Source organism: Mya arenaria, chromosome 8 (genome assembly GCF_026914265.1).
Source record: "Mya arenaria isolate MELC-2E11 chromosome 8, ASM2691426v1".
NCBI classification, from domain to species: Eukaryota; Metazoa; Mollusca; class Bivalvia; order Myida; family Myidae; genus Mya; species Mya arenaria.
Genome location: NC_069129.1, coordinates 28,601,674 through 28,626,000, shown reverse-complemented (window position 1 = coordinate 28,626,000; position 24,327 = coordinate 28,601,674). Strand labels below are relative to the sequence as shown.

Sequence of the window (24,327 nt, the reverse complement as noted above, 5' to 3'; positions counted from 1 at the left end):
AGTCTGAAATTCAAAGCTCTCAATCCTGAATTCAGAATGAATCCTGGGCTCTAGTTTCAACAAAGATCGTATTAAGACCTCAAAAGGTCATCAGTTCTAGGCCTGACTCCGTTTAAAAAATGGCTTATTTTTACCTCTGTTACGAAATAAAAATATCGTAAGGACATTTACGCACCCTAAGCAGCGTATTAAACGTTACGACTATGATAAAACGGGGCCCAGAGCTTTATAACCCATGACTTTATATTTAATAATACCATCATCATTTTCATCGATCTTACCCATTTTCCAAGATGGTCATGCATACGACATCTTTTACTCCAGGGTTTAATGCCTTATCTGACGAGAAACATTGAAGGTTCCAAGACGCAACTCTCACCGCACCTCGATTATTGCACTTAAATGTCGGAAAATCAACAGCAGGACGTTCTGCCTTCTCAGAAAATGGACCTAATGTCTCCAATAAGTTTTCCAGCGAACCCTTTGAGCACTCGTTTGGTGGGTTAATGGAATTATTCTCCGAATTCAAGGAAATGTCAGACGTTCTGCTTGGTATTGCACTATTATTCAAATTTGACGATTTTTTAGACGAGGAGTATGAAACACTATCGCTAGTCACATTTTCATCCAGCGTCAACTGTGGTTTGATTGCACTTAAAACATGGTGGCCTATGCCTTTAACCTTAATCAAGTCATCTATATTTGTAAAATGCCCCTTTTTGTCTCGGTAAGTCACAATATTTTCTGCTAAAGTCTGTCCGATACCCTTCACCTTCATTAACTGAAACACATTAGCGGTATTCAAATTCACTACCCTCGGGCCACTACTTTCACGCTTGTTTGACATTCTACCATTTTCGGGCGAACCATTCCCGTTTACTTTTTTATTCACAATAATTTCATGCCTGATTGCTTCAAGCCTCACTGCACCCACCCCTGAAACCAACGCTAAATCCTCAACAAGTTTGAACCCCCGGATCTGTCGTCGATAATCAACGATTTGTTTCGCAGTGACTCGATTAATTCCTGGCAAAGTCATTAACTCTTCCTCAGTAGCAGTGTTGATATCAAGCTGGTTTTTCACCAAGGCCTTATTTTCCTCGTCTAACAGCGTCATGTTGAAAGCTGCACTCAACTGGCGCTTGTGTTTCCGAAAACCATTCTTCGCAACTTTTTCTTCCTCTATTCCACTTTTTCGAGGAATACAGCAGCTATTTACAGCCCCCATTGTTTATTCACAGTTTTTAGTCCAACTTTTCCTTAACTATCTCAAAATACAACTATTCCACATTTTCAGACATTAAGCATTTTAGCTTTAAAATTTAAATGTAACATCATTTGTGGTATCCCACAATATGTGGCTTTATACATTTTAAAAACTGAAAACCACAGCGGTTAACACTACAGATACACTCCGATAACAAAGTTAATATAAGTGTACTTTGAACATCACTTGTTGATATCAAACCACATCCATTACAGTATGTATTTCCTGCATAATAATTGATCACATCTGATGAAACGCTGGTATCTAATTGTCCAATGTCAGCGTATGTTTACCATTCAGTCACTTTGGCAACTGTTTTCCACCTGAAAGTACAAAAAATATGTGTGATCAAGACATTAAAATGACATCATTTTAAATAAAATAAGCAGATTTAAAAATAGAAACACATAATGATTATTGGAAAATACCAAAAATATTAGCACATAATTATAAGTTTGGTTTATCAGAAAGTTTTTATGCTAACATTGTTGTAAACTTTTAAAGGTGATTTTTTATAATATGTCCATATATTAAAATAAAACATTGAAACAGTTCTCTCAAAATTTAAAATATGACGTGCAAATCCGAAAGTGTCCATGAAACTTCAAGAGTAGCTGAGATTGAAAAGTTTACAACGATAAAGTTAACAATAATCACTATAAAAACATCTAAAAAGTCACTATGAAATATTAAAACGTTATAAAATCTTATACATTGCTTTGCACTTAACCTTATATTTTTGAACTTCATGCAACAGTGACCTAGTAAACAGTGAAAGTAACAAAGTTAAATAGCATCGATATTGCAGTTAAATCAAAGTATATAATTATCAGTCAACCACTCTTTATCAGCTAAGGTTTTGTGCTGAAACATACATATGAATGTAAATAACGTTTTATCATTCATGTGACAGGTACAGGAGAATGTGTTTATCTGAAACATTTATCAATATCCATTATTATAAATAACGATCAGATAAAAAAAATAATACGGGTCACGGGGAAATAATCAACCTCAAAATGAAATCTTTATTTTTTGTTTGCATTTGTCCTCATTTTATTCCAGTAGGTCAAAATGGTATTAGGTGAATTTGATTTAAAGCTGCACAGTCCCACAGATATATATACCATTTTTACAACTTTTGTATTTTTTTGTTATGGAAAGAGAAATTTTGCTAAATATCTGCAAACCAATGATATAAGATTGCTGACAAATAATCAGATCATAGATTTTCATATTTACGTTTGAAAATTAATGTTATATATGGCTTAAACCATTACTTACGGTTTATAATTATAAGAAAAGTGCATACGGTAAAACATTTTGGACATTTTTGAAGTTGAATATAAAAATCTGCAATATAATTTTTTGTCAGCAGTCTTAATATACTTGGTTTCCATGGATTTTTGCAAAAATTAGCTTGTTCCAAGACAAAAAATAAAAAAGTTGTCAAAACGTTCAATCTGTGAGAGTGCAGCTTTAATATTAATGAAGTATGTGATTTTGAATTTAATCTGCTTAAAACTGCTGACAAAATATTTAGGTCATCTGTTTTATGAATGACTTAATTTATTACTTATGAGTGTACATGTACTCAATGTGCCTATTCATAATATCGTCTCGTGACGTCACAAAATATTAAAATCGAAAAGAAAGCAATCTATTCAATGCATTCAGCCCTTTATAGTCATTTATATAAGAGTTATTTCCATAATAATAATTTAATGTAATATATTGATCAAATGGCTCTATAGAATAATGAAGTTCTGTGGTGATTCTGTCAAAATACAACAAATAAACATAACATTAGACCATTATTCCAAACACGTTTTTTACAAATTTTCAAGAATTTTACACTCATGCAAGCAACATCTCTGAGTGGATTCAGAAAAATAAAACATTGGCACAAAAATAATCCTTAAAATATAGGAGTCTCCCATATTGTTTCAGTTTGTCTTTTCAAGATTTAATGATTGAATGTGCCTATTTATTTGTATTATTTATATACATGTATTAAATAACATAAAATAAAAAATATATATCCATACATCACATGAAAAACTGTGCTATGCTGTCCTCAACAATATCCAGTTAACAAACATGTACACAACACACATGTATAATCATTTTACCATTTCCTTATTCTCCCTAATGGACATCAGATAGGAACTAAATATTGCATTCAGTTTTTTTCTCTCTTTCTGTGACAGCCTCCTTAAGCCATAAAGATGCAGATATCTTGATAACCCTGGGAGAGAAAATTGAGGGATTTTACCCAATAAGGCAAATTACAATACTGCCTTGGTTTCCTTTTGGTCTGAAAATAACACAGCACACTTGCCTTTTTACGCACTTGTGCAATGAAGTTCAAAAAAACTAATGAATGAAATGAAATTGACAGACCGACCGACCTACCAGGTGAGCGGGTGAATAAGCGGATGAGTGAATAAACAGATGAACAAACGTATGATAGGATGAATGAATGAATGAATGGATGGATGGATGGATGGATGGATGGATGGATGGATGGATGGATGGATGGATGAATGAATGAATGAATGAATGTATGAATGAATGAATGAATGAATGAATGAATGAATGAATGAATGAATGAATGAAAGAATGAATGAATGAATGAATGGATGGATGGATGAATGATTGGATGAACAAACGAACGAACGAACTGATGAATGAATGAAAGAATGAATGAACAAACGAATGAACGAACGAACGAACGAATGAATGAATGGATGACTAATGAATGAATGATTAGGAACGAACAAATAAACGGATGAATAAATGAACGAACGAACGAATGAATGAATGAATGAATGAATGAATGAATGAATGAATGAATGAATGAATGAATGAATGAATGAATGAATGAATGAATGAATGTCAATGAATGAATGAATGAATGAATGAATGAATATAAAAGAACGGACGGACTGATGAATGAATGAATGAACGAATAAACGAACAAATGAATGAATGATTAATATATAATCAACCAAACAACTTATCAACCAAACAACCAACTATACACAAACAATCAATCAATCAATCAATCAACTAACCAATAAATCAATGAACCAAACAACCAAACAATCATTTAATTGCCATAGAAATATTCTTACATCTCCATCCCCATTTTGTATCTGACTCCACAGAAAAAAGTTGCTTAAGGCTATATTTCCAAGACATCAATACTCAGGGTAAATACATTGAGGAGCATGCGACTATAATCTGATGCCACTTGTGAGAAAACCATTCATTCTTTAAATCTTTAAAAAATACATGAGCACCGGAAACAGAATGCTATATCATTGCATGTAAAACTGTGCTTTGTTCAATACCGAAAGTCAGCCGAATATATCAATGGCACAGACAATGAAGCATGCAGTGTCAAATATGTTGTTCTGGGTACAGTGTTTTTTCCAGCTCTTTTAGGAAAAGTACTCTACTTAAAATTGGAAATATTACGGTGTTTTGTGTCAATTTTAGAATTTTCATGTCAATCAAGTTACTTATATTAAACACTACAATTTGGTCAAATCTACATCAAACAAACAAATTTATAAGCTTGAAACATTTAAACAAGAGCACTGTTAAACCAACATTTCATCACTCGTCTGATTTTTATCATTTATTGTGTTGTTGTTTTTTAAAAGGGGCCTAACTCAACAATTACTCAAGTCAGAGTTATTTGGTTCTTCCTGGAAATCTGCTTATTATAGCTGGCAACTTGTTTACCAAGTTGAATTCTGATATTTTGAATGTTTATTATTTTTAAATTTAATTATGGCCAAGGTTTTTGCATTAAGATGACACTGATGACACCAAAGGCAAGGCTATGACCTTCTGGCATCAAGGCTGATCAAGTAATAAGGCTATTACCTTGACACCAAGGCTATGACCTTCTGGCACCAAGGCTGATCGAGTGAAGGCTATTACCTTGACACCAAGGCTATGACCTTCTGGCACCAAGGCTGATCGAGTGAAGGCTATTACCTTGACACCAATTAAGGCTATGACCTTCTGGCACCAAGGCTGATCGAGTGAAGGCTATTACCTTGACACCAAGGCTTAGTGACCTTTTGGCACCAAGGCTAATCGAGTGAAGGCTATTACCTTGACACCAAGGCTATGACCTTTTGGCACCAAGGCTGATCAAGTGATTCGGCTATTACCTTGACACCAAGGCTAATTGACAAAGCCTTGACCTTTTCCTTCAACAAACAGACAAGCTATAAAACAAAAAGTCTGTGTGCATGCTCTGCTGTTACTGAATTGTAGAATTGAAAACAGACTTAGTTAACAAATGGTTCTGTCTTAACAGTACTCCCTCATGTCAGAGGATGCAATTTGACTGCCCCTAGCTTGAATACGAAATTCTCTTTCAAATTTCATCCCATATATCCTGCGTGGACAATAATATAAAAGATTACCTATTACGTGTCTGCAGTCATTAAACTGTAGAAGCTGAATTTGCAGTTTCATCATACCACATAAATATAGTCTGAAAAACCTACCGTAACTAACAATTTGAAACTGGATTCATCTAGATCAGTTATTCTGTAATACTGGTAATATCATTTCATGTAAATACTAGGTTCCCATTTATATCTGATACTTCTATAATGGTTTTGCCATTCTTTGGGGATTCAACTCGCTTAGTTCAGAAATCTGAGGCTGTTCGTCTAGATACAAATTCATGACTTCAAGCCAACAAAATAACGATGATACCAGATAGTAATAATTAACATCATTTCCCATAATTATAAATAACAACATCATTTACCGTATTTATAATAAATAACATTATAACATCATTTACCAGGATTATAAATAAAAAAATTATTTACATTGTTTACAATTTAATAATTATAATTAACAATAAACGTCATTTACCATGATTTAATGTTTAAAATTATATTATTTACATATATTTTTGTAAAAAAAAACCTGAAACAAAGATGAATTTCTGTTCATTCATAAAAAAATGTTTTTGAGTCTAAGTCTAGACTTGTACTTGAGGCTGTTCATAATCACTGCCCCAGATCACATTATTAACAAACATATGGATTCACTAAACATACAGCTCACCTGAACCCTTGATGACATGTCGATCAGACACCTAAAACACAAACCAACCAGCAACACAAATCAACTCCATAAATAATCCAGATGTACTGAAGAAATCAATGTAACAGTTCCTGGTAACCCTAAGACCTCTAAATGATACACATCTCACCTTAGCACTTCAGATGAACAGAAGATAACCCCATATCTGATAAGCCCCGCCTGATAACTGATCAGTTAGACAGTTATCCAATACATAACTCTGTGCTTAATCTTTTTCCAATACATCTGGAGAAACTAGTTAGTCATTCATTGAACTACTGTACATTCATTATGATAAGTCAGAGCAGAAGAGGTGCTAAATATCAATTAATCCTGAATACCAACACCACCCCACCAGAGAACTGGACTGCAACCATACAGGTACATGTAGGTCTGAGATGGTGAAAAAATAAAATTGGATATACATGTAATTATAATTCATTGCTACATTACTATATATAATTTTATTACATTTGCGTCATACACCTGCAGGAAATTTAATACATACTTAGATCAGAATATGTTTAATTGTTTATATTCCACTTCATGCAATACTATCGTATTTCCACTTACTATTCTGACGTCAAGCCATAACAAGTATCTTTGCGCAATATTACAATATCATAAAACAAAACAGTGCATCATGAAAATGCATTTTATCATGTAAAAAAATGTATTTAATACCGGATTTTCCTCTAGCATAATTCGAGATTTTCTGACATTGTAAAACTGCAGTAATTCATAGTTAAAATTTATGCTAGATAGTTGGTAGGAGGAACCCCTTTGATAAATCTGAAGAAAAATTATTTTTTTTAGGTTAAATGTCACTAAATTTTGTACAGGTCAAATGACACCAAAGCAGGAGTTCATTCCCATCAAATCACTGTGATAAAATCCTGTTATAAGGGACCGAGACTGACGTTTCAATAACTTGGGTCCTAAAGCTACTTAAAGGCATTGTATCTTTCAAAATAATAAGATATCTTAATCCGTAAACCTTACCCTGCTTAATTTAAGAGTGCTCACTTTGGACACCCATCAAGTTTAAATATGCCAAAAATGGGTAACACACAGAAATTTACGATCTTAAGCAAAAGAGGATTCAAAAATATTAAAGAGTACAAAGAGGACACAATATTAATTACCTTCTTTGGGGAAAAACCTAGTCCATATCAACACTAAACAGCTGATTTTAAAGTCTTTAAAAAAAATGTTATTCAGACGTCTCGTGATATACTTATAACTGTCCAAAAAGTTCCCTTAATGCGCATTATTGTGGCTACGGGAAAACCCACTTTCACACAATAAGATTGTATTACTTAAAATGAATTGTAAATAATAAGCAGAGGCATTATGATTAATATTACAATTTATATGGCTAAAATATCTCCAAATAACTCCAAACGTTAAAGTTACAATAATGATGTATCCCAGTGCGAAAATGATCTTTTCTTTTCTAACAGAATTTCAAGGTTTAAATTCCTCAAAATGGAGGACTTAATGAGTTACGTTAAACCATGCATGCAGGGCTATCGATTTGGTTAAGTTTGAAAACTTCTACATATTTTTTAAACATTTCACTACAAATCAACACCAAAATAATGGGAATTAAATATAAAAAAACAACATATTGTATTCATAATATTATACACCAATTTACCCACCTACAATAAAATATGCAGTAGAAATGGAGCTGAGTAATAAAGTTAATTGAACATTCCATCAATTATGTAACCTTGCCAAAGAACGTAATATGCTGTTGATTATTTTACAATAAAATAAAGCAGAAATATACATAAATATCTCTTTTTACCTTGTCTATGAATTATTCACATAAATATCCTATAGATTTAATCATTCTCTCTTCTACACTAAGTCACACTTAAATACTAACTAACACCAAAATAACTTCCTTAAGATTACACTTCCGTTAAAACGTGATTAAAATTATCCTTATTACTAATTGAAACAATAACTTCAATACTAAGCATTCAAACAATGTGAAGTTATTTATAGATAAAACGTCTTTCATACTTATAACTTCTATCGGTTACTCATCCAAATGCAGTGAGTACTTTTAAGTACCCGATTCCTCTTTCAACCCTCAAAATGCACCCACTACAATCTGCTTAAGTACTCTGAGGTCTGCTTTAAACAATGTTTTTGGATGTTTAAGTCTACCCCTCCTATCAACCATTTATAACCGAAAAACATCCATCAATAATCGAACAAACACTATTCAGCATTCCTCTCCCACCTACCCGAATTTTCATTCATCAAAGATTTACATATAACATTTCATATCCCTGCATGGTTCAGCACTTGCTTATCAATCATTCCTCTTATATGAAATCAATGTGGCTCAATAATTAGGCCTTGAACCTCCTCCAAACAGTTTATTAACAATTGGCTGTGTTTACAAACTGTTCACTAAAGGCATAAATTAACTGCTACATTTTAATCCCTGCCTGCCCCCTCTCTTTTCCACTGCCCGTTTAATATTCATTGACTGAAATAAAAATAATGAACTACCCGGTAGAGTCTGCATTAGTTTTTGCATATCGGTATTCATAAGTACGGTGTTGACGTAAAACATTCACAAGTAAAAAATGAAGAATAATGTTACAATCATGTTCTTGATTTGTCTAGAAACAGTCATGTATATGCTCCCTTATGAAATAAAGAAGAGCATGAACACTTATTTAATGGTGAATCAATATTCTAAGAAAAAAATTATATCACCCCCTGCCCCAATTTAAAAAAACAAGAGATGTTTGTCAAACATTATGCCCCCTGAGCGCCAAGTTGCCAGAAATATTTGGACAATTGAATGAAATATGCATGGACTGAAATGACAGCTGATTTGTCATTGGATGCATATGAGGCAGGTCATCTACTTATGATAACTTAAGAAGGCAAATAAATGCCCAACTAAAATAGTAACATAAAAGAAAATCATTTCTATACAAACATTTATACATCAATCCCAATCATCTGTGCATGCATTAAAAAAATATGGACAATCAGAAAACCTTTTTTCAGCTTACAGTCACACTGACCTTGACCTTTGACCCACTGACCTCAAAATCAATAGGGTTCATCTGCTGGTCATGACCAATAAGCCTACCTAGTATGAGGTCCCTGGGTCAAAGCGTTCTCAAGTTATTGATCGGAAACCGTTTTTCATGTTAAGGTCACACTGACCTTGACCTTTGACCCACTGACCTCAAAATCAATAGGGTTCATCTGCTGGTCATGACCAATACACCTACCAAGTATGAGGTCCCTGGGTCAAAGCGTTCTCAAGTTATTGATCGGAAACCGTTTTTCATGTAAAGGTCACACTGACCTTGACCTTTGACCCACTGACCTCAAAATCAATAGGGTTCATCTGCTGGTCATGACCAATACACCTACCAAGTATGAGGTCCCTGGGTCAAAGCGTTCTCAAGTTATTGATCGGAAACCGTTTTTCATGTAAAGGTCACACTGACCTTGACCTTTGACCCACTGACCTCAAAATCAATAGGGTTCATCTGCTGGTCATGACCAATAAGCCTACCTAGTATGAGGTCCCTGGGTCAAAGCGTTCTCAAGTTATTGATCGGAAACCGTTTTTCATGTTAAGGTCACACTGACCTTGACCTTTGACCCACTGACCTCAAAATCAATAGGGTTCATCTGCTGGTCATGACCAATACACCTACCAAGTATGAGGTTCCTGGGTCAAAGCGTTCTCAAGTTATTGATCGGAAACCGTTTTTCATGTAAAGGTCACACTGACCTTGACCTTTGACCCACTGACCTCAAAATCAATAGGGTTCATCTGCTGGTGATGACCAATACACATACCAAGTATGAGGTCCCTCGGTCAAAGCGTTCTCAAGTTATTGATCGGAAACCATTTGGTATTCCGACCGACCGACCGACAGACAGACAGACCGACCGACCGACCGACCGACCGACCGACATGTGCAAAACAATATACCCCACTTTTTTCAAAAGGGGGCATAAATATGGACAATCAGAAAACCTTTTTTCAGCTTACAGTCACACTGACCTTGACCTTTGACCCACTGACCTCAAAATCAATAGGGTTCATCTGCTGGTCATGACCAATAAGCCTACCTAGTATGAGGTCCCTGGGTCAAAGCGTTCTCAAGTTATTGATCGGAAACCGTTTTTCATGTTAAGGTCACACTGACCTTGACCTTTGACCTCAAAATCAATAGGGTTCATCTGCTGGTCATGACCAATACACCTACCAAGTATGAGGTTCCTGGGTCAAAGCGTTCTCAAGTTATTGATCGGAAACCGTTTTTCATGTAAAGGTCACACTGACCTTGACCTTTGACCCACTGACCTCAAAATCAATAGGGTTCATCTGCTGGTCATGACCAATAAGCCTACCTAGTATGAGGTCCCTGGGTCAAAGCGTTCTCAAGTTATTGATCGGAAACCGTTTTTCATGTTAAGGTCACACTGACCTTGACCTTTGACCCACTGACCTCAAAATCAATAGGGTTCATCTGCTGGTCATGACCAATACACCTACCAAGTATGAGGTTCCTGGGTCAAAGCGTTCTCAAGTTATTGATCGGAAACCGTTTTTCATGTAAAGGTCACACTGACCTTGACCTTTGACCCACTGACCTCAAAATCAATAGGGTTCATCTGCTGGTGATGACCAATACACATACCAAGTATGAGGTCCCTCGGTCAAAGCGTTCTCAAGTTATTGATCGGAAACCATTTGGTATTCCGACCGACCGACCGACAGACAGACAGACCGACCGACCGACCGACCGACATGTGCAAAACAATATACCCCACTTTTTTCAAAAGGGGGCATAAAAATATGGATGAAAATCTAGCAATTAATTTATACTGGCCTGAGGCTTAAGTTGAGCTTATTTCTACAATTGAATACTACTCCAGAATAAAGAAAAAACTTGTTTCATCTATAAGTGTTTTGGCTCATTATAAATCGCACAACACTTTAATGCTTAACATCACAAGTTTATCATATAGAATATATCTTAACAATACGTTGAATAAGAATAACATGACCACGGGTGCATCGTGTGCTGTTAGCTCTAAGCTCCAGTATGCACTGTTACTAAATGCAAGAGAGACCTTGAACCCTTTGGTGCTTTAGCAACAGAGTCTTTTTACTCTCAGATACTTTACAAGACAGCCCCTTGTACTGTCTGATACTTACAAGAGACCCGGTCATACTCTTATTTTCAATGTACTCTCTAATACTTTACAAGAAAACCTGTGTACTCTCTGATTCTTTACACGAGAGCCAATGTACTCTCTGATACTTTACAAGAGAGCCCCTTGTACTCCTAGATTCTTAATTTAAGAGCCCCTTGTATTCTCTGAGCATTATCAAGAGAGCCCCTCAAACTGTCTGATTCTCCAGTGGTCGAAATTAGCACAAGCCCGCAAGCCCTGCATTGGTAAAATGTCTTCTGGGCTTGCTCAAATTCTGAATTTTATATACCGGGTAGCAGGGCTTGTTCAAAAATTTGATGCCAAGCAATAGTATAATAATTCGGCTTGTTGATCCAAAAGTCTAATTTCGATGACTGATTCTCTACAAGACAGCCCTTCTCATACTCTCTGATTCTTTATTTTTTTACAGTTGAAATTTTCCCAGTGGTTTAATTTAGAAGAAGTTGTTTGAAGGAAAATGTTGATGACAGACACTCACCCTATCACAACAGCTCTCAAAATGTTCAGGTGAGCTAAAAATTTGAAAAATTCAAATTTAAAAACAAAACAGTAAAAATGCCATGATACTTACAATTTATTTATTACGTCTAGCCTGGCCACGTTTCAATTCATTAATTAATGCAAATTAACGTAAACAACCACCAACATACCATGTAAAAATTAAAACTGCACAAACAAGTTTAATCATCCTTGAAAAATAAATGACGAAGCCACTACAAAATAATGATTGTTCTTTCAATAGTTTAACCAACACATATAGTGTGTTCAGCTTGTAATTATACCTTGAACTTGTATTACGCCTCGTTAGTTGTATTATTACAAACCATTGATCAATAACATTATAACATTTACACGCAACTAGCATCAATGCTGTTAACATTTAATTGCATACCGCATGATAATTTAGTACATTTAACATAGCGGGTATACATGTAATTTTTGTACAAAAAAGATTCAATAGAATTTGTATTACTTTTATAAAGTAAGGTTTTAGTTTAAGAGATATGGAAGGCTGCTCACCCTAGCTGTCCATTTTCAGAAGCACCCTTCTGCCCTCAAATAGACTACCATGCATATTGGCACCCTTAACTGCCTTCACAGAATATAATAACTGAATTTGGTGAAAAAGTTGTATTGTTTTGATTTAAATTTAGAATTTAATATGATTATAAATACATACACACTTTACATATTCCCCAGTTGAAACCTAGTACAACCTAAATTATACGCAATCCCCACCAGCGGATCCAGGGGCGAAGGGGGCAATATGCCAATATCGGAGAAAAAAATAACAAAATACATTCAAAATGCATCATTTCAAACTAGAAATTGTTATAGTTTTCTCGTGTGAATACCCCCAAACCCACCTGCCAATATTTCAAACTATTTAAATTTTGATTCTGAGAGAGGGTTTACATTCGTCAGAAACAAAGTTGACATTAGAACTTCCATTATTCCATTATGTTTCTTATGATTCATTTTCCATTATGAAATTTGATGATTGAACAAGAATATACATTAAACGACTTAAAAATCATTTGCAGTCTTTTTTTAATAGATTCATTAAATTGTAAAAACATAACATTTCAGAAAAAATATGTTTCAGCATTTGTAATTGGGGCCAAATTTTCGCCCCAAATTGGTTGGAACAAAACACTGTAATATTGCGTAGAGCATCCATGACGTACCATGATCTTTCTAAGATTTACATGTAATATTAACAGCAAATAATAATAATAATAATTTACGATACTTAAATGTGTTGACTTATGCTGTTATACTCGTTCGTACACACATTTTATACAGTACACTCCATGCGGAACTACCACTTTCCGTTTTCCTCGGCGGATTTTGGTCATCGCAGACACGACATCCAATTGATCATAATCCTCTTTCCTCGTCGTGTTTACTCGTTTACCCACCGAGGGTAATCAGTCAACCGTATAATTACAATCGCCGCGTTACTCGGGGGTAAAAACACCGCGAAACTTGGAGTAAAACTGATAAGAATCTCACACTGTATCTTATTTTGTTTAATTTATTTGGTAATTTTTGCTACACCCGTATTTGTTTATAATAAATTTTTATTTCGCATACCCAATTTTCGGACACCCAAAGGATATCAATCGTAACTTTCACACTTACCAAGTTTCACAGACAAAGATTATTGATTTTCATCTTTTATCCTGGCTAGATTACCTAACCGTATACGTACACCACTGTGACAAGTTAATTAGTAAATACCCATCCTAAACGATGTATTGCATGAAGAAAGAGGAAGTGTGAAATATTTATTGGAGGATTAAATAAACAACTATGGCAATCAAGGGATTAAGAAAACAAAGACATGACATTTTTGTAAAACGATCTGCCAATAAACTTTAAAACTTGTACCACACTTATAGACTGTAAGAAGCAATTATATATGTACAGTTATACTTATTGAATCATCAATAAAAGTCAACACATTCAATGATATAGGTAACTAATTAATGTGATGAATTAAAGTTGGAAATGCAATACTTCAGTTACATTTGAAAACACCACCCAGACACATTAATCCTGCATAACAATATACATGCTCTCCATGAGATCCTCGTGGGTAAAACTGTGAGTTATGTGACGTCACACAGTGTGACTGTTTGATCTGAGCCGATAGAATGTGTTATTCATTTCAATGCATGTATAAAATGGTGTTTAATGGGATTTTAATTAACTTGATGAAGGATTTACACTTATATGCGTAATGAATAAGTTTAGAACCATTGATAAAAACGGATTAATTAATAAGTCAGGTAAAATGCAAATTAGGAAAAAAAGACCGAAAAATATTCACACTTACAAAGTTTTCAACACCTTCATTACTCCAATCTAATTAAGTTCTCAACACCTTAGTATAGTAAGAGAAAGATGACAATAACAAACACAAACGCACACTATGGTATATCTTTTAATTACATATTGTGAAAAACAACAGTTGTTAGACGATGATGATGAAAATTGATATGGAAATTTTCGATAATTGTTTTTACAAAGAAACTTTCTGTACTTTGAAAAATTAATTATCTAATTATTCAATACTGTTTTAACAGAAGCAATGTACTGTAGTAGCTATGCACAAAACGTGGAGTTCCGCGATTAGGTCAATAAATCGATACGATCACCGGCGCTACCGGCAATAAAACCCTCCATAGAAAATGATTAACTCGGTGCAACTTGGCGAAATTTAGCGAGGAAAAAGGTTGCGAACTCGGCGGAAATCCGCGATAAATTAAAAACGCCGCCGAGTCACCGAGGAAAGTGGTAGTTCTGCGTGGAGTGTACTGTATGCTCGTTACAATATAGTAATATCATAGTCGGTTCAAAAGCGCTAGTCGCTTATGTTATATTGTTAATTCTGACTTGCCGACTTAAAATAAAATTTATCTTATCTTATATGTAGTCGGTCAATAGCTATTCATAGCTAATGTTTCCCTGTTATGTCATACTGATAGTCTAAAATAACAGACGTGTTCTACGGGATTCTTCTTATCCCTAACGAAGGATTTGCCATATCATAGAAAAAATCCGTCAACGTACAATTATTTGGGCTAGTCATACCGACTGAAAATAAAATTTGATTTGACCAATATATTTGTGCATTACCCAATAATTAATAAAGATATAGATTCATTTTATGCAAGAGGGGAACAATTTATAAACAGTGACTGAGTGAGTGAGTGACTCAATGAAACTAAACAATCAAAACAATGCACAGTGATTGAGTGAAATCAACAAACAACATTTTCACCCATTACCTGTCTATTAATTAAATGCACTATGCTAATAAACACAGTGCATTAATCGCAATACAATAGATGTTTATCTTATAATGCGCTTATCAAATGCTTACATGTACAATGCAATCCAAATAACACAAATATTGTTTTTTTTCGAGTAACTCTTCCCAGTGGAGATAAAATTGTACGATCACATCTGCAGGTTCCCTGTAACTCATTAGTGTGTGAAACGCAACCCAGACGAGCTAGGATACAGCAATCAATCAGCGGAACGACAAAGGGCAAGGACGCACAGAGTACATTTGCTCATCGATTTTAAGTAAATAAACGGCCAAAATGCCAAGAATCGACAATGACGTGAAGTTGGACTTCAAAGATGTTTTATTTCGTCCAAAAAGGAGCACTCTCAGAAGTCGATCTGATGTAAGTATCGCGTTTTTTCATAATAACCTTAGAAGTGGTCATATTCCGGATATAAACTGTTTCGGATAAACAATGAACTTTTTCCCTCCAAAGTTTATCATATACGCATTGAGCTTTACAACTCTAACCAGGCTTGCATATTTATGTCTGATAATATCAGTGTTCCACACTCATTGTCTGTTCACGTCACCAACCATTTGGATTGACATACATGTGGAAAAAAATGTTAATGCTAATAAATGAATAATGCTATTAGCCTTTTATTCAGGTCATTAGGATTGTTGCATCACCAATTTAATTATCTTAGTTATTTCTATGTAAGCGTTTTAGTCTATATACATGTATGTCAACCCATTATACCAAGTTTCTGTTTTGATGACCTTGCCCATAACTTCAAAAAAAGTACAAGTTCAAACCTGTAGTGTGCAAGACAATACACACAATGGTCCTTAACTATGGCTTTAGTGATTGTAGAGTTATGCCCCTTTAAGACTGTTAAATATTACGTAAGTGTTTTGTAATGCTCTGCCAAGTTCTAGTTTTGTATGTGTGTACATGTGTATGTACAGGTCACAAACAAAAAAATAGTTTCAGGTGCCATTCTGAACCATTATTTACAGGTTGACTTGACTAGAACCTTTATATTCCGAAACTCGGGCCAGACTTACACAGGGATTCCTGTCATGGTGGCCAACATGGACACAACTGGAACATTCGAGATGGCCAAGGCAATTGGAAAAGTATGTGTGTCTATTGAGATTACTCCATTAGAGGGTCATTCTATTAGATCATTTACAACTTATAAATAAAACAATAGAAGTTTTTAATGTAATGTTTTAAGGTATTTATTACATGATTTGTGGTTCATTTTAAGAGATTTATTTGTGAAATAAAAACGATGTGTCACTGTAACAAACAGTGAAATAACATTTTGATATTTTCCATTGTTTAAAGATTAGTCTGGAACAATATTTTAACAATGTCATTTCCGAAATTATGCTATGTTTTCATACAATTTGGCGCACCTTTTTAGAAATCTACAATAAACAAATCCTTTATATAGGAATAGACTAAAAAGAAAAAATTAGTGTATAAAGATTGCAATATATGTATTTCATGTCATAAACACCAAAAGTATTAATTTGGATTTTGAAATTTTAGGCCTCTCTTCAACACCTCCCCCAATTTAAAGTAATAAAAAACACTCTTAAGTTCATATGCTGAGCTGTCTGAGTCTGCTCATGAATATCCCATGCTTACATAAATTAAATTTAAAACTGACCTTTCAAAGGATTGACTCACAATTTTTCATCAACCTAGACTCTCCGATGATATGATTATATGTAATTACATTTTTGGGGTTGAGTCTAAATTAAATGCTGAAGTACTTAAGTAAGTGTAAATTTGTCAATAAAAAAACAGTATTGCAAAGGTAATGTTTATTTGTAGGTGTTTTTTTCTTTGGAATTTTGACGATTAAAATTATAACCTTGAAGTTCAGAATTTCGCGCAAAATTTCACAACATTGGGAACAATATACTACAGTTGACATTTCTTTTTACTTGTTAATTTTGGTTACTACTTTGATTGTTGTTAGTATTGACACTCCAGTTTGCTTCAAATTTTATGTCAGGAGAGCCCTCAAAAGGACTTTTTAAAAGCCAGTTTTGCTTCTGTGGCAGGATGCTTCACCCCCTTGACCCCCATTGGGGGCCTAAAGTGCCCCAACACCCATTGCTGAAATGGATTCAGCCCTTCAGCTGCAAGGTCAGTTACATCCCTGATTTAGATCATCATACTGGTTACTTTCTCTTCCAGCACCTCATGTTTACTGTGATACACAAACACTACTCTGTCGAGGAATGGAAGGAGTTCGCCAGAGAAAACAAGGACATTATTGGGGTAAGACTCATCACTGTAGTTAGGGTTGAAAACTTGACATTAGTTTAAGCTGATTCATGTTGTATACATGTATGTTGTAAGTTGCAATTATCTTCCCTAGATACTTGTGTCTTTATATGTTTACTTAATTCTTTATAGTAAGCTTCTTAATGTAAATTGACAAAGTGTCTTGTAGTTGTATTAAATTATAATATCTAAAATCTGAATGGAATATCAGCTGAAATCACACAAACATGTTATGTTGGTTTTTTAACTTTTATGTGTAAAGGTTCAGGCATTATTATTTGTTTAACCTGAATCGCAATACCTGGTTATTTTTTTTTGCCATATTCTGCATGAAACACAGACTTAAAGAGAAGTATACACGAGATTGCTTTTCTCTCTATTATGAGTAACCTTATTCAAAAAAGTGAATACATAGTTTTAACTCTTAGATGCACGCATTCCCATGTGCTGACATGTGACATACTTGCTGAGACCGAATGAAAAACCATTATTGATAAACTTTAAAACTTTAAAATCAAACTATTGATTACATTTTCCATTTACCAATAACTTAAATCTTGTCTTAAAGGGACTAGAAGACAGATGTTACGACTGCAAGAAAATTGTTAAAAACTTACATAAAATTGATATCTTGTGCACAACGCATTGAACCTTACTAACTGATGCATTTCATCTCTTACGACACATATTTCGTAGTTAATCGGTATATTTATCTGTTCTCATAAACAGATATGATTTAAACTGGGAAACCATAGCGGCTATTTTTACACAGGGTAACGCAGATGAGACAGCAACTATAATGATTTTAGTAAAATTATATATTATCGGTGCGTGGCCTCCTACTACATGTAGTTCCCATTGACAATTCTAGGCTTGTTTTGAGGAAATACTGTATAAATTTGCCAACTTTTGGACCATCTGGTGTCTACTTCCTTTAACAATTAATAGGGCCTTTTTGATAAACTTATTTTAAAATCAAACTATTGATTACATTTATCCATTTACCAATAACAGAAATAATGTTTTAACAATGTAAAGGGCCTCAAAAGAAAGTTAGTTATTGGAAAATAGGAGTTGATCAATGAAGACATCATAATGTCTTATTTTCCTTATCACCTAACAACAGAGATGTTTCCTTTTAAGATATGCCATGTGATAATTGAATACGTGTATAAACATTCTGCCCAAACAGCATGTAGCTGCCAGCACTGGTACCGGTGAAAATGATCTCAAGAAACTGAAGGAGATTCTCGATGCCGTTCCAGAAGTCAAGTTCCTGTGTGTAGACGTTGCCAATGGTTACTCGGAACACTTTGTGCATTTTGTGAAGAGCTGTAGAAAAGAGTTTCCTAACCATACAATTATGGTATACATTTTCATTTATGTTGAAAAAGGCCTTCTATAAGTGCCCCCCCCCCCCCCCCCCCACCCCCCACAAACCGTGTATTGTACACAACCTTCGTGTATTGATCTTAATCTAATTGCCTAATTGTCTTATCAGATCTCTGATCTAAGTATCCTGCTGTGCAGTTTTGGATGTTTTATTATAGAAATGGACCCTAAATGGCACTGAGCCAATAAACAAATACACAGGAAATTGGCCCCTTCTGTGTCATCAGTGCAATTAGCCGGAGATGCACAGCAGGGGATTGTCAGGCCAAACATTTCTTAAACAAGGCCTTTAAAATAATATTAACTAACAGGCATGCAAGTGTAAGATTATCCTGAATTCAGGACTTTGGTATTGCTGAATATTTATGTCCCTCTGCAAAGCCTTTCTGTAACCTACCAATCAGTGCACAGTTTAAGTCCCTCTTAAAAGCCATTCTTTAACTTAACTTCCTATACCAGTACATACATACTGACCCTCTTATAAGCCTTTCTTGTACCTAGTTACATTAATTTTGATACTTCATTGTATTGCAAAGTTGGAATACCTTTTGGGATATATGATATCAATGGATTAAAGTGGCATTGATTACTTCAACTAAAATCAATTTTGTAAGGGACTCTATATATCCACAAATACACATGAATTATGATAAAACCCATACAGGCATACTGAGAAGAAGGTTAAATGTTACCCCTAGGCTTGAAATCTACACTTTAGTGAAATATCATGAACAAAATTTGCAACCTCCCCAGAAAATGAATTAACAGTTACTGTTCATAACAGGTATGAGGTTTGAAAATAAAACACATCGCAAAACATTTTTTTCTGCTAGGCTGGAAACGTGGTGACGGGTGAGATGGTTGAAGAGCTTATACTGTCAGGCGCAGACATTATCAAGGTGGGGATTGGTCCAGGCTCCGTGTGTACCACCCGTAAGAAGACAGGTGTCGGCTATCCCCAGCTTAGTGCCGTCATAGAGTGCGCTGATGCAGCTCATGGACTTGGTGGACATATTATTTCTGTAAGTTTTCAACACAATTTCTTTTTCAGTTGTCAAGTTAGTTTATTTTTTGTGTGACTGCTCATTTCATGAAACAATTTTAAAGTTAAAATATGACCATTCATGTAAAATTGAAATTGGTACTTTGTATTTCATTATCAATGTTGTCATTCAAAACTTATACCTTGGCCATTATCAAAAAGCTCTCAAGGTATTTATATGAAACTTGATACACATGATTACCAGAAACAATACGCTCATGAATTTCAATGCCCATGACTTTTGCATTAATAATTGTCCATATACTCCCCTTGTTTGACTCAGGTGCAAAACAGACCAGCATTGGCGGTCCTTGCAATGACTCTCTTGTCTTCACTTTAAAATGTTAACTGTTTTTCTCTATAATGAAAGGATGGGGGATGCACATGTCCTGGTGATGTCTCAAAAGCTTTCGGCGCGGGTGCTGACTTTGTCATGTTGGGCGGGATGTTTGCTGGGCATGAGGAGTCAGGTGGGGAAATGGTCGAGCAGAATGGGAAGAAGTACAAGATCTTTTATGGCATGAGTTCCGCTACGGCTATGAAGAAACATGCTGGCGGGGTGGCTGAATACAGGTATGTTATGAAAAAATTATATACAATCTTCTCTTTAGCTGTAAAATATGCTGTCATATTGACCAAGAAATAATTATTGATTGGGGTGGTTATAATTTTGCTTCAATATGAACTGCATATTTCATTGCTAATGATTCGATAACTGTTTCATTACAGGATACCCTATTATCCTATATAACATCAAATGACAAACTGTTTCGGGTTAGACAGGTCAATATGGCATTTATGGCATGATTTTCCCCCTCTGTTAGGAGTAAATAGACAGGTCAATATGGCGTTGTTTTTTCCAGTCCAGGAAAAAATTGTTATATTCTCAACCATGGACGGTTTATTTATAGATCATGTATTAACAATATCTGTCTCGTTTTTTTATTGACATCCTTGGTGTCATCGTTGGCAAGGTAAAAAATAAATAAACTGGGGAATCTTCAAGACATTGAAATGAATTTAGTACACATGTGACTTAAAGCAATAAGCACATGTGAAGGAAGGCACATAACTCTGGTTTTTACATAAGATATGCCCAATATATATAGCCCGGAATTAACTTAACTGGGTTTTCCCATGCCGGTACAAATAAAAGGTGAATATCGAGCTATTGAAATTCATGTAACAGTCCAATGACTCTATTGTCTCCGAAGTAACGTGTGTATATAACAACGGTTTAATTTTGTTTGTACCGGAGGATTAGGCTGGGAAAACCCGAGTAACTATAATTCCGGGCTTAAACTATTAATTTTCATAAAAAAAAACACCTGGACATTTGGTTGGCATTCGCATGTGCCATGCTCATCGAAGAACCAATTGTAAAGACAACACAAAATCCCTTTTATAGATAACAATGAATATGATTTTAAGCTTGTCTGTTCTTTGAAAAAAAGTCTTGGTATTGTGATAGCCCTAGCAACATAAGCATATTAAAAATGTATCCTTGGCCATAACTCAAAAATCTCTCAAGAAATTCATAACTCTGGCTTTAAAAAATAATAACGCACAACTTTCATCCGAGTCACCCAGCAGCTGAATGAAGTGTTTGCTGCAAGCACCAAGGAACACTGATGAACAACTCTCTTTTCTGATTGGTTGTCTGTTGATCAAGAATTTGGCCATAACTCTATAATCATACAAGATATGCACATGAAACTAAGAACATATAAGTATTATTTTGAACTTTTATTTTATCCTTGAAGCAATATCTTATTTAAGGAAGGTTTTAAGATTTTTACTTCAGCTTTTTAACTTTAATGTATTTTTTCACAGAGCGTCCGAGGGTAAAACTGTACAGATCGAGTACCGAGGTCCGGTAGAAAACACTTTGCAGGACATTCTTGGTGGTGTTCGCTCCACGTGTACATATGTCGGTGCAGGAAAACTGAAAGAGCTAAGCAGACGCACAACTTTCATCCGTGTCACCCAGCAGCTGAATGAAGTGTTTGCTGCAAGCACCAAGGAACACTGATGAACATCTCTCTTTTCTGATTGGTTTTCTGTTGATCAAGAAATCTCTTTTTTGATTGGTTTATTTTTAACCATTTCCTGAATGGTTAATAGTTTTTTTAACCCAGATATCCTTTATTTGATTGGTTGATTGTTGACCAAGTGATCTGTTGTATGTGTTAGTTCATTCAGACACTATTGTTTGTGTTTTTATTATTTGTTATGAAGTGTTGTTGCAAATAATTTCTTCATTTAAAACGATCATTTTAAAGTTGAAGTATAACTAAGCATGTTTTAGAAGAAAAAAAGTTATACAAGTAATACATCATGATTAGCTTCTATTATAGAAGAAAAAAGAGTTTGTCATCAGAATTAATTTTGAACATAAATGGTGTATCCTGATCGGAAAATATGCTCTGATTGGTATGGAACAAAATGATTTGAAGAAATAAGTTACACACTTTAAGTGGCATTTATGTTACAGTTGTGTTCATGTCAATGCTTTAGGGTAATTTTCATTTTTATATTAGAATACTTTAAAACACTAGATCTACTTATTTTTTATTTGAACATTTTTTTTTAAGAATTTCATTTTCTTTTCTTATGTTTTTTTTTTGAAAATGCACCTTTTATTGATTCTGTTTTCCATTACACATTTTTTTCTTGTGTTTTTGTTGTATTATATTACAAAATGTAAATTTATAGTACATCTTTTAATTAACCAGATACGACAAACATTTAAACACAATGAAAGAAAAAACATCATTATTGTGGCTGTAGATTCACTATAAATTATTTAGTTTTCATCAACAATATTTACTTTCCAGTTCTTATAAAGAACTATTTTTAATAGTCCTGTAAATCAGTATTGTATTTTTTTATATCATTTGAATTTAGCATTGTTGGATAACAGTATTTTTAGTTGAAAACCGTACACACTTAAGAAATGTTTAAGGTTGCTAGTATGTCACTACTTACAAAAATAAATGGTTGGATTGCATAACAAATGCAAGTACCTTTAAACTTTTAAGTGGTCTACATTTTGTTGTATTATCTATCTACTTCATGGGCCAGCCACTGATTATATCTATGCTTCACCTGATTTGACTGCTGATTTACTGAAACAGATGTATTGGAAAACTTGAGAAATACTGCCTTCTCATCGGACAAAATAAAATGTTGACCACTTATCATTCAAAAGCATGGCATTCGATTTACACTCTTCTACAGCTTTGATTTTACTGTTTTATGACAAGTATTAAATGCTCGCATAGTTTTAACTGAGAATAATTCATCTTTATTTTTAAAAAAAACAGTTACAGGTATAGTAAGTACTTATGCCTCACGTTTTTTGTTGATATAATGATGAATAATATATGCTCTTTGTTTGCACCAACTTGCAAGAAATGGTTAAAGATTGTTAATATGTATTTACAAAACTAAATGGTCTAATGAGATGTTTACAATTTATTTTGTTTAATTAAGTCCATACTAACAATTTTTTTTTAAATTTTTGGTGTTCAATATATTTTGTAAACTAGCCTATTCTGGGCCAGCCACTGTTTATATCTACTGCTTCACCTGATTAAAATCAATAACAGCTGACTTAAAGTATTAGAAAAAAAGGAATTGTTATTGTTTTATTTATTGTTTTTACTTGATTTCTGTTGTTGTTGCTAATCTTTCATAGGCAGCTCATTTTGGGTAGATTTACAGAAGATCATATTCTTAAAATATTACAAATTGAATTGAAAATAATTTACTTTCAATGCAGTTTGTAATATTTCAAGAGCAGGTCTGTTTTTCGAAGAAAACCAATGTGCTATTGTCAAAGATGCATGCATGTACGATGTTTGTGTAGGAAGTAAAATAATTACTCTGCCTTTAATATTGAATGAGTTGTCCTACTTGGTTTTCATACAAAATTGGGCACGTTATAGCATCTGATTGGGGACATCCTATGTCTCAGTTCATTTTGTTATCGATATGATTGATGTGTTTATTGATATAAACAAAATGTCACTGAATGAAGAACATTGTCAGAGTTTTCTAGTATGTGTTCCATTTTATTTATCCGCTTTTTATTTTGTACATGTATATTTTTGTTTGCCTTTGTGAAAAGAGAATACATAACATTAAAC

General features: G+C 34.2%; 2 protein-coding genes across 8 annotated transcripts in view; one reads left to right on the top strand and one right to left on the bottom strand.

The window, feature by feature from the left end:
* The window catches only part of LOC128243369 (endonuclease/exonuclease/phosphatase family domain-containing protein 1-like), a 34,407-nt gene extending 18,808 nt beyond the window's left edge, over positions 1 to 15,599 (bottom strand). Inside the window, exons 1-2 of one of the 7 annotated variants that reach the window (XM_052961116.1) lie at positions 15,525 to 15,599; positions 282 to 1,590 (exon numbers count right to left, since the gene is read on the bottom strand). In XM_052961116.1, the coding sequence (XP_052817076.1) occupies positions 282 to 1,228 (947 nt within the window). In that variant the 5' untranslated portion in view covers positions 1,229 to 1,590; positions 15,525 to 15,599. Of the gene's footprint in view, positions 1 to 281; positions 1,591 to 6,373; positions 6,494 to 7,536; positions 7,808 to 8,204; positions 8,315 to 8,425; positions 8,565 to 12,203; positions 12,308 to 15,429 lie in introns of those variants that run through there. The other 6 variants (XM_052961122.1, XM_052961120.1, XM_052961121.1 and 3 more) reach the window with 6 other exon arrangements.
* Positions 15,600 to 15,689: 90 nt separating this feature from the next.
* Positions 15,690 to 24,322, top strand: LOC128244929 (GMP reductase 2-like). The gene is made up of 7 exons (XM_052963083.1): positions 15,690 to 15,834; positions 16,455 to 16,574; positions 17,653 to 17,736; positions 18,935 to 19,108; positions 19,968 to 20,156; positions 20,547 to 20,749; positions 22,010 to 24,322. Exons 1-7 carry the CDS (start codon positions 15,748 to 15,750, stop codon positions 22,206 to 22,208), a joined length of 1,056 nt encoding a protein of 351 aa, XP_052819043.1. The 5' UTR covers positions 15,690 to 15,747; the 3' UTR covers positions 22,209 to 24,322.
* Positions 24,323 to 24,327: the final 5 nt, after the last annotated feature.